The sequence below is a fragment of the Trachypithecus francoisi genome, unplaced genomic scaffold (assembly GCF_009764315.1).
Source record: "Trachypithecus francoisi isolate TF-2019V2 unplaced genomic scaffold, Tfra_2.0 Lachesis_group12, whole genome shotgun sequence".
Taxonomy (NCBI): domain Eukaryota; kingdom Metazoa; phylum Chordata; class Mammalia; order Primates; family Cercopithecidae; genus Trachypithecus; species Trachypithecus francoisi.
The window spans coordinates 21,625,649-21,637,158 of record NW_022681457.1 but is presented as its reverse complement, the minus strand read 5'-3'; the positions used below and the strand labels follow the sequence as shown (position 1 = coordinate 21,637,158).

At 40.5% G+C, this 11,510-nt stretch overlaps 1 protein-coding gene across 3 annotated transcripts in view; it reads left to right on the top strand.

The window, feature by feature from the left end:
- Positions 1-1,859: 1,859 nt before the first annotated feature.
- CUNH1orf87 (chromosome unknown C1orf87 homolog) overlaps positions 1,860-11,510 on the top strand; it is an 82,131-nt gene continuing 72,480 nt past the window's right edge. For 2 of the 3 annotated variants that reach the window (XM_033225078.1, XM_033225076.1), the window contains exons 1-2: positions 1,860-1,943; positions 2,983-3,115. In XM_033225078.1, the coding sequence (XP_033080969.1) occupies positions 3,009-3,115 (107 nt within the window). In that variant the 5' untranslated portion in view covers positions 1,860-1,943; positions 2,983-3,008. Of the gene's footprint in view, positions 1,944-2,982; positions 3,116-11,510 lie in introns of those variants that run through there. The other variant, XM_033225077.1, reaches the window with a different exon arrangement.

The window sequence follows — 11,510 nt, the reverse complement described above, 5'->3', positions numbered from 1 at the left end:
CATTTATATTGTTCATTATGTGTCAGGCATTGTTCTAAGTTCCTTTCTTGTATAACTCGCTTAAAATTCATAAAAAGTCATCCTCATTGTATGGAAGAGGAAACTAAAGCACAAAGATGTTAAGTGATTTGCCCAAGATTGCACTGAACTAGCAGGGCAAGGATTTGAACTCAAGGTGTCTGATTCCCAAGTTCACATATCATTTGAGATCCAACTTAAAGAATGGATAGGCAGGCTGACACAATGAGAAATGGAGGGGCATTATAGGCAGAGAAAACAAAGTGAACAAAGGCACCGAGACAAAGATATGAAAGGGAGATTCAGGCCAGTGAGTAAACTGGGTTGGATGCAGCATAACGGGCCTAGGAGAAGTAGTGGGAGATCAAGCTAGAGATCTAGCTTGAAGTCAGTTAGTGGAAGGTCTTGAAACCACAGACACCTGCTATGGCTGATGAGATCTTTCAGATGTTTGGTAGAGGAGGGGACTTGTCAGAGTTGGGCCTTGGGAAGACTGATCTGGAAGCAATGTGAAGGCCAGGAGGGAGGAATAAGAAGGGAGCTGTCCCTGCTTCTCTGCTCCCTTAGCACTTTCTATATCGTAGAATGTGGTTATGTGTCTCACCCACTAGAGGATGAGCCCCTAGAGGGGAGCTGAGTGTGCTGTCCATCTCTGGCTGCATGTGCCAGTGGGTGATACATTTATCTGTAAAGCACAGTACAGCTAGAGGTTAGGAGGCAGAGGTATGGATGCTAGAGCTGCTGCTGCCTACGTTGATGCAAATAACAATACTATTTGGGAGTCAATCTAAAGTGTCTTTGCCTATCGCTGAAGTTTATTTTAGCATAATAACAACTTACTGGAAATGTAGGATATGCAGATCTATATTCTAATCTTAGCTCTGTACTTGCTTTTGTAGGATTTGGAGTAATTTATCAATACCCCAACTTGTTTCTTTTCTCTTTCAAATAAAGTGAAACTATTTTATTTATAACTATTAACTTGTGAGGTGAGAGTTATCCAGCTCACATAAGGGATCTGGCATAGAGATAGTACACAACGTTATTATTATCAATGTATAATATTCTGGTTTTGTTTGTTTGTTTGATACGGAGTCTCCCTCTGTCCCCCAGGCTGGAGTGCAGTAGTAGGACCTTGGCTCACTGCAAGGTCCATCTCCCAGGTTCAAGCAATTTTCCTGCCTCAGCCTCCCGAGTATCTGGGACTACAGGTGCGCATGCCCGGCTAATTTTTTGTATTTTTAGTAGAGACGGGGTTTCACCATGTTATCCAGGATGGTCTCAATCTCCTGACCTCGTGATCTGCCCACTTAGGCCTAATAAAGTGCTGGGATTACAGGCATGAACCCCTGCGCCCGGCCAACAATTTCATTTAATTTAGTCACCAACTCCCAGTTAGGACCCTGTTATTATTTTGCCCCGTTTTACAGATGAGGAAACAATCTCAGGGAAAAGAAGGGATTTACTCAAGCCATGCAGTGGAGACGTCTGGATTTGAACCTATTGTGTTCGAATCTCAACTGTGTGCAAACTCACAAAGGGAAATGAAGCCTCAGAGGAAGGGCAGGACAAGGGTGACCACACAGGTGAGCGAGATGGGCGAGAAGGATGCCCGTATATCTCTGAAGAAAAGAGAAGGCACAGATCAAAAACACCTAGACCCTTCACCCATCTGCAGCCATAGCCTGGCTCCATTGCCGCGGCAGTGGAGGAAAACCTGGTCCCCGCCCAGAAACAGCTTTCCGCGTCCTTAGCGACCAGAGCGGAAGAGGCACCGCCCGCGACGCGGGCCCTGTGATTGGCTGGATTCCTGGGCTCAGTCCCGACGCCCCGTCCTGTATCCAGGGTCTGAGAGCGTCAACTTCCTGGGGAGAAGCACGGATCGCGCAACTCTGAGCCGCCAGGGTGGGAACGCTGCCCTAGCGGTAAGCACCCCTCTCTGTTCTCTCCGGGTAAAGACCTCAGGACCGACACGCAGCTGCTGGGCAGGGAGGGGACTTGAGGATCACGAATTCCGAGTCTGGAAGATTCCAGACAGGTGCAAAGAGGTTGCAGGTCCCCGGAATGAGGGGCTGCGGTCGCACAGCAGGTCTTTAGTATTGGACTTTTGGGAAGAACCCTGGTCTAGCCATCAGACCCAAATACTGGAAACAATCCCGTCCTTCATTCTCTCTGTGACCTTTGTCAAATAACACACCCTCTCTGGGCCTTAGTTTTCCAATCTGTGAGGGAACCTTTGGAGTAGAATGATTTCTAAAGGGCTTTCAGTCTCTGGGTGGTTCTAAAAGGGAGTGTTCAGCTGTGACCAGATTTACTGAACTTCTGATTTTCCCTTGGCATCACTCTGTTTAAACAGCCCGTGCTTATCTTGTGCAGGAGCTCAATTTCAGATTCATTGGATTGTTGTAGAAAGAGATCAGTGATCACAACAAAAGTCTGTCTCTCTTGTGTTCAGTCTCCTTTCAGATGCATTATCTCCTTGGATTCACCCCCAAGTCCCCAAAAACAGACCCGGAATTATCCTGATCTTATAAATGGAGAAACTAAACATCAGAATTGAATATTGGTTCTTCATATGTCCCACTAATGCCCTAGTTTCCGCTCTGACCTCACCGGAATCCCATCCTATGTCTTGTAGTACAGGAAGGTAGAGTCACCTAATGACTCAGTAGATCTGCTTTGCAGACCTCTTAGGTGAAATTCCCAAGTCCGCTAATTACTGGTGAGGTGATGTGATGTGAATAAGTCATATAGCTACATTTTGCCTGTTTCCTCAACTGTAAAACAAAAGTGATAATAGTGATTAAAAATATCTTTCTCATGCTTTTGTTAGGAGTGTTAAGTGAGGTAATATAGGTGAAACACTTTGTCCTGCTATTATTATTGCTTGTTGTTATTGACAAGGATGATGGAGTTCCCTAATGGAAAATCAAGAGGAACAATTTACTTATTTTCACCTCTAAGGATTTGAAGGGATTTTGAAAAGAATCATGTCTTCAGCCTGGAAGACTCCCCGTGGATCAAATGCAATGCCTGAGATCATGGTGAAAATCATTGGAAGTAAACACTTTCAGTACCTCGTGGAGAAGCCAAAGATGTAAGTCCATATTTGAAAAATACCTGTGTTGCTTGGATGATAATGAAGTTTTATTGTTTTTTTATCACCCAGAAATTTAAACTTAAAAAAATGCCATCCATGGAAAACGAAGTCATTAAGATGCAACAGTAGAGTTAAAATCGTGTTGATAACTTCCATGTGCACTGTTTTCCTAGTATTTTTCATCTTTATAATTCCCCATACTCCTTAATTACTTGGGCCGATTTTCCAAATAGATGGGAAATATGAGCATTGAGACATTTATAAATATTAATGGAGCATTGCTGCCTTTTCTCATCGGGCTTGTAATCTACCACATGTAGTAATTTTAGGGAGAGTGGGGGAGGTTTATTAGTCAATTTGTTGTGAATTAAAGGAGTAGGATTAATACAGAATCATAAATTGTAAGGTTTTCACTTACTCCTGTTTGTATTTGATACTCTTCTAAGCTTGGGCTTCTCAGATCATGGCTAAGATCTCTTTCTTCTCTTCCAAACCCATCACAGTCACATTTAAGAGATGACACTCATATATTTCTAATATTCACTAGATGTTTCGGCACAGAAGAATATGACTAGCTCTTTCTTGCAGAATTTCAGTGGCTCAAAAAAGAAGGGAAAGTACTAGATCTGTCTTTCTTATAGTAGGCATTCCATAAGTAATAGCTAGTCAAAGATTGCTTTTCCTTCCTAAGATTATTTCCTCAGCTCTAGCTTCTGTTTCAGAAACTCGTAGACTGAACAAATATACAAAGATATGGTATCGTTGAACATAGGTGCAAGAAGAAATTTTTACTAAACCTGGCAATCATCAGAATCACCAGGAGGGTCCTCAAAAATAAAGATTCAGGAATCAGCTCAAGGTCTGCCGAATCAAAATCTCTGAATGCCGGTCACCAAGACTGCTGTTATGAAGTACAGGCTTTAATAAGGCTTTAGAAAGTCACATTAGTTCTACTTCCCCACTATCAGTATTGTAAGGTCTAGAGGGATTCCAAAGTGATTGCTATAATCAGTTAGTAATAGCTGCCATTGCACAGGAACTGAGGTTTGCAGCACGTGATTCATACATTCGGGATCCCTACAGAGCTGAGAGGTGTGAAATTGAATCTAAGGTCTGATTCTTTCTTGCCTTTTGACATTGGGAAATGAATTAACATCTTTGGCCTTAGATTCTATATATATGAAGTGGGGATAAAACAACACCTATCTAGTAATAGGGTTATTGTGAGGATTAAATGAGAAAAAGTATGCAAAGCACCTTTCCAGTGTCTTATAAATAACATGCTTAGTAAATAATTCTGCTATTATTATTGAAGTCTTTCTATAGATATAAAACATGTAACAAAAAATCAAACATCTTTCTGTTAAATGCTTGATGTCCCTTTTATATTCTCTTTATATATATATATATATATATATATATATATATATTTTTTTTTTTTGAGACAGGGTCTCACTCTGTCGCCTAGGGTGGAGTGCAGTGGCCCAATCGCAGCTCACTGCAAGCTCCGCCTCCCAGGTTCATGCCATTCTCCTGCCTCAGCCTCCCGAGTAGCTAGGACTACAGGCGCCCGCCACCACGCCCGGCAAATTTTTTTTGTATTTTAGTAGAGACGGGGTTTCACCATGTTAACCAGGATGGTCTCGATCTCCTGATCTCATGACCTGCCCATCTCGGCCTCCCAAAGTGCTGGGATTACAGGCGTGAGCCACTGCTCCTGGCCATCCTTTTTATATTCTCTGCCTAGGATGCAGTTTATGTCTGTTTTGTAGATGAGGAAACTAAGACACTGTGATCTGGTAAGTGATTATTTTGAGATATGTCAAATCCCTGTCACTGTCAAGAAAAGTAAATAGAATTAGTTTGGACACCTGGCTCAGATCTCCTACCTGGAAGACTATATTATTACTAATTCCGTTCCTTCCTTAGGTTGTTTGTTTAGCCTTATTCTCTCCCAAACCCCTGGTTTTTTCCAAGGGTATGGAACTTAGTATGTTTTTAAACAGAAAGCAAGGAGTAGTATTTAATTTTTAAAATAGTGAAAAGTTAGCTTTATCTTATAGGAAGGTGCCTTTCCCCATTTTGTTTTCTAAACTTCAGGAACCAAAAAATAAAAGAGTACATTAAATCAGCTAAATTAATTATAAAATAAAATATGCAGTTCTATCTCTCCTATTATACTATAACAGCTGGTATTTTTTAAGTAGTAAGACGGGTATTTTGTTTGCTTGCTGTGTTTCCTATAGACTTCATGTTACTGTTGCTGGGATGACATAGGATTAGTAATGTGCATTGCTAAAATATTCTTGTATGTTTAAAAATAAATAATTCTTAAAGCCTCCTTGTTGCTCAGGTAAGGAAAGTGCCGCCACTATCATGCCATTCATGCTGCAGAATCTGTCTTCCCAAAAGTGTTTATACTCATAAACCAGGGCCCCAGAAGGGTGTTTTCTTTGGGTTGAATAAGTTGAATCAATTAATAAAAATCCACTGAAGAAGTGTAAGTAAACATCAAAAAAGAAAGGTTTCTCCAAAATGAAAATTTGAATTAAAAGAAAAGCATGGATCAATAATGGATAGAAAAACAGAAATTTTCTCGTATAACCACATTTAGCTCAGATTTCCTGCAGGACATGTGTTGATGATGGGATAGTATGTCAGACCTGAAGGTGGTCTTTTAGATGCAGCCCACTATATTAGCTTGCTAGGGCTGCTGTAATAGTGTACCACAAACTAGGTGACTGAGAACAACAGAAGTTCATGGTCTCAAGTTCTGGAGGCCAGAGGTCTGAAGTCAAAGTGTCCATAGAGCTGTGATCCCTACGAAGGTGCTAGGGAAGGACCTATGTGTCCTAGGTGCTCCCTTGCTTCTGGCAGTTCCTTGACTTGTGGCAGCATATCTTCAAGCTTTACATGGCTTTCTCCCTGCATCTGCATCTGTGTCTAAATTGCCCCTTTATGTAAAGACATCAGTCAACTACATTAGGGGCCCACCCTAATCCAGTATGACCTCATCTCAACTCATTATATCTGTAATAATCCTGTTTCCAAATAAGGTCATATACTGAGGTATGGGGGGTAGAATATCAACACAGGAATCTTGGCAGGGCCACAGTTCAACCCATAACAACCAGCCTCCCATTTTACAGATGAGGTGAGATAACTAAGGCCTCAGTGGTCTTAAAGTAAGCCCCTGAAGTTCCACGCTGGTTATTAAGAACTAAGACTGGAATGGAGCTCGCCTTCCCTCTTTCCTTAAGTTAACGTGTATAATTGTTCACAGATCAAAGAAAAATACTTATATTTAGTATACATATTTTTCACAAAAGAGCAAAACAGATTAATCTGCAGGCTTCAAGGAGTGAGATAAGTTTCCCCTTATGTGTGCCATCATCATCTTCCTCCTAGGTCACTATAACCGCCTTCCAACCTAGTTCCCTGTCTCTAATCTTCACACTCTCTAACTGACTCCTCTGCAGCTTTGCTCCTGAATGTGTAGTCCATGGATTTCCAGCACAAGTCTCAGCTGGGAACTTGTTAGAAACAGAACCTCAGCTCCCTTCCTGATATATTGAGTCAGAATCTTACTTTAAACCTGAATTTTCAGGTGACTCCTCCACACATTCCAGTTTGAGAAGCCCCATTCTCAGGTATGGCCAGTGTGATCTTTCTAAAATAAAATCTAATGACATGTTGCCACCACCAGACACACATTTGCCTGCCCTACCTGGAGCCTCCTATAATGCCCGTAAGGAATAATACATGCTTACAACTTCCTATGCATTTCTGTCTCTCTATTTTACTGTAAATTGTATGTGCACAACTATATCCCTAGCACAGAGGATAAAATCTTGTACATGGTAAAGCCTATTAAATAAATTAGAGTAACATGGCTACGAAGAAAAATAAAGATCTAGAAAGATAATACTTAGTAGCTTTAAATAAATCCAAATCTAAAGGCCCATGCTGTTAAAATAACATCCAGATGTTACTATGGAACCCTGATGAGTAACATGCCATGTGATAGGAGACAAATATTCTCATTTTCAAAAAGGGGATAGAAGCTAGTAATAGTACCACAGAGCCAGAGGTTGGTGGACAATCCCTGCCAAAACTGTAGGCCAAAAAATTAAATTAGTTGTGATAATAAAACATGAAAGTAATGATCACCAAGAGGAGGTATGCATTAACTAAAAATAGATTATGCCAAACTGGTTCCATTCTCATCATTGACAAGATTATTGCAGTCCAAATGAAGAGAATGATAAAGAAAGTATGTGTTGGTTTTGGTGAGTCATTGGGCACATCTTTCTCACAAAGGCCTGAAACAAGGCAGTGAGCTCTAGACTGGATAGTGTTGAGATAGGTGATACACCACCAAGTTGTGATGGAACAATTGATATAAACACAACTTTCTGGAGGTGGGGAGGATTTGTATGTGTGACCCTGCTCTTATTCAACAGTTTTTAATACACAATCAAAGGAAGATAGACAATTGTTTTAGTAAACCCATAGGTAGCAGAAAGCTAAGAAGCTTTGGCAGGGAAATAAGCTACAAGCAACAAGATTAAATGAAGAGAAATATAGGCAAAGGCTATCTTTGGAGAAGTGTACATGGAAATGGTTATATGGAATAAATGTTCCAGTATTGCCTGTGTTTGAGCTTAGCATGAATCAAGGGTATTCAGATAGAGAGATGTGGAGGCTCACTCCACGCAGAACTCAGTAGAGTACTGCACACTTCATTCTGGATGCCACATTTTAGGAGGGACACTGGCGCACTAAACATTGGGGCAGCAGAGGGCATTATGAAAGATCCATTGAACAGAACAGAGGTCTCAGAAATAACACCACACATCTACAACCATCTGATCTTCAACAAACCTGACAAAAACAAGTAATGAGGAAAAGATGTCCCTTAATAGATGGTGCTGGGAAACCTGGCTAGCCACGTGCCGGAAACGGAAATTGGACTCCTTCCTTACACCTTATACAGAAATTAATTCAAGATGGATTAAAGACTTAAATGTAAAACATAAAATCATAAAAACCCTGGAAGAAAACCTAGGCAATACCATTCAGGACATAGGCATGGGTAGAGACTTCATGACTAAAACACCAAAAATAATTACAACAAAAGCCAAAATTGACAAATGGGACCCAATTAAATTAAAGAGCTTCTGCACAGCAAAATAAACTACCATCAGTGTGAACAGGCAATCTACAGAATGGGAGAAAAATTTTGCAATCTATCCATCTGACAAAGGGCTAATATCCGGAATCTACAAGGGACTTAAATAAATTTACAAGAAAAAAACAATCCCATCAAAAAGTGGGCAAAGGACATGATCAGACACTTCTCAAAAGAAGACATTTATGCAGCCAACAAACATATGAAAGAAAGCTCATCATCTCTGGTAATTAGAGGAATGTAAATCAAAACCACAATGAGATACTATCTCACACCAGTTAGAATGACAGTCATTGAAAAGTCAGGAAACAACAGATGCTGGTGAAGATGTGGAGAAATAGGAATGCTTTTATACTGTTGGGGGAGAGTGTAAATTAGTTCAACCATTGTGGAAGACAGTGTGGTGATTCCTCAAGGATTTAGAACCAGAAATACCATTTGACCCAGCAATCCCATTACTGGGTATCTACCCAAAGGATTATAAATCATTCTACTATAAAGATACATGCACATGTATGTTTATTGCAGCACTGTTCACAATAGCAAAGACTTGGGACCAACCCAAATGCCAATCAATGATAGACTGGATAAAGAAAATGTGGCACATATGCACCATGAAATATTATGCAGCCATAAAAAGGATGAGTTCACGTCTTTTGCGGGGACACGGACGAAGCTGGAAACCATCATTCTCAGCAAACTAACACAGGAACAGGAAACTAAACACCACATGTTCTCACTCATAAGTGGGAGTTGAACAATGAAAACACATGGACACAGGGAGGGGGACATCACACACTGGGGCCTGTCAGTGGTGGCGGGGGGAAGGGGAGAGTTAGCATTAGTAAAAATACCTAATGTAGGTGATGGGTTGATGGGTGCAGCAAACCACCGTGGCACGTGTATACCTATGTAACAAACCTACACATTCTGCACATGTATCCCAGAACTTAAAATATAATTAAAAAAAGAACATTTGTGATTCATGGGAGGATGTCAAAATAGCAACATTAAGAAGAGTTTGGAATAAGTTGATTCCAACTCTCATGAATGACTTTGAGGGTTCCAAGACTTCAGTGGAGGAATCACTGCAGGTGGGGTGAAAATAATAAGAGAACTAGAATTAGAAGTGAAGCCTAAAGATGTGACTGAATTTCTGCAATCTCATGATAAAACTTGAGTAGATGAGGAGTTGCTCCTTACAGATGAGTAAAGAAAGTGGTTTTTTGAGATAGAATCAACTCTCCAGGTGAAGATGCTGTCAGCATTGTTGAATTGACAACAAAGGATTTAGAATATCATATAAACTTAGTTGATAAAGCAGTGGCAGTAATTGAGAGGATTGATTCCAATTTTGAAAGAAGGTTCCCTGTGGGTAAAATGCTATCAAACAGCATCATATGCTACAGAGAAATCTTTTGTAAAATGATGAATCAATGGATGCAGAAAACTTTATTGTTGTCTTAAGAAATTGCGCAACTACCGCAACCTACAGCAACTACCATCCTCATTAGTAAGCAGGCATCATCGAGGCAAGCCCCTCCACAAGCAAAAAGATGAGGACTTGCTAAAGGCTCACAGATGATTATTAGCATATTTTAACAATAAAGTATTTTTAACTAAGGTATGTGCATTGTTTTTTAGACAATGCTATTGCAAACATAATAGACTACAGTATAGTGTAAACATGACTTTTATGTGCACCAGCAAACCAAAAAAAATATGTGAATCACTTTATTGTGATATTTGCTTTATTACAGCACTCTGGAACCAAACCACAAATCTCTGAGGTATGCCTGTAATTTGCATTGATATTTACACCCAAGATATGCAAAGTTCTGGTATTTTCCCACGTGACTCTCCTAAAGCTCATATTCTGTCATTTTTGAATCGCCCCAAACCCTTTATAATAACAAATTCTTTGTGACTTGTCTTAAACTTCTTTAAGTGTTAACGTTAACAGTTTTAGAAATTAATGTATATAGGGAATTCCATCAACTTCCTTTGCACAAATATTAACTGAGCACCTACTGAGTGCCAAGCCATGGAGACACAGAAGTGTACCTAAAGTTCTAGTGATGGGAAACACAAGATAGACAGATGAACAATGATTGTTCATGTAGGCATAGTGCAATAAGGAAAAATAAAGGAACATGAGGATCTATCAGCTCTTAAAGGTCCCAGAAGCTGTCTCTGAGCAAGAGACATTTGAACTGAGACTGTGCGGAGATAAACAGCTAGAATTATGCAATGAGAATTATCCCAGGTTAGCTATCGGTGAGCTAAGACTAGCCCAGCCTTCGTCTGCGTGGGTATGGCTCTACCAGATTTAAACTCTCCATAAAGTTGGTAGTATCTTCTTCCCTCCCCTGCTCAAGAAAAAGAGTCTGCAACTATTCACAGGTCTCAAGTTTGCCCATTATTGGGCATCTGACATTCTCATTTACTGCTACAAACCGATGGCACCTAACTTGACTGCCTGGAGCCCAATAAATGTTTTCTTCTTTTTGTATAAGGTTGCCTCATGCTTGCCTCATTGTATTAGTCAGGGTTCTCTAGGGGGCAGAACAAATAGGATATGTATCTATATCTATATATAATATATATCTATATATCATATATGTCCTATTAGTTATATATATATATATGTATCCTATTATATATAAAGGGTAGTTTATTAATTCACATGATCACAGGGTCCCACAATAGGCCATCTGCAAGCTGAAGAGCAAGGAGAGCCAGTCTGAGTCCCAAAACTGAAGAACTTGGACTTTGATGTTGGACGGCAGGAAGCATCCAGCATGAGAGAAAGATGTAGGCTGAGAGGCCAGGCCAGTCTAGAGTTTTTTCTGCCTGCTTTATATTCTAGCTGCACTGGCAGCTGATTAGATGGTACCCACCCAGATCAAGGGTGGGTCTGCCTCTCCCAGCCCACTGACTCAAATGTTAATCTCCTTTGACCAAACACCCTCACAGATACACCCAAGATCAATAATTTGCATTCTTTAATCCAATCAAGTTGACACTCAGTATTGGCCATCTCTTAAAACTAGAATATACTCTTAAAAACTAGAATACCATCCCTCAGCAGGAGCACAGTGCTCAGGATCAGGGAACCCATGTACCTGCTGCTTTCCTGCCACTGAGGTCCAGCCTGCACCAAGTGATACACAGGTATTCACCTACATCCTAGTGACTCCA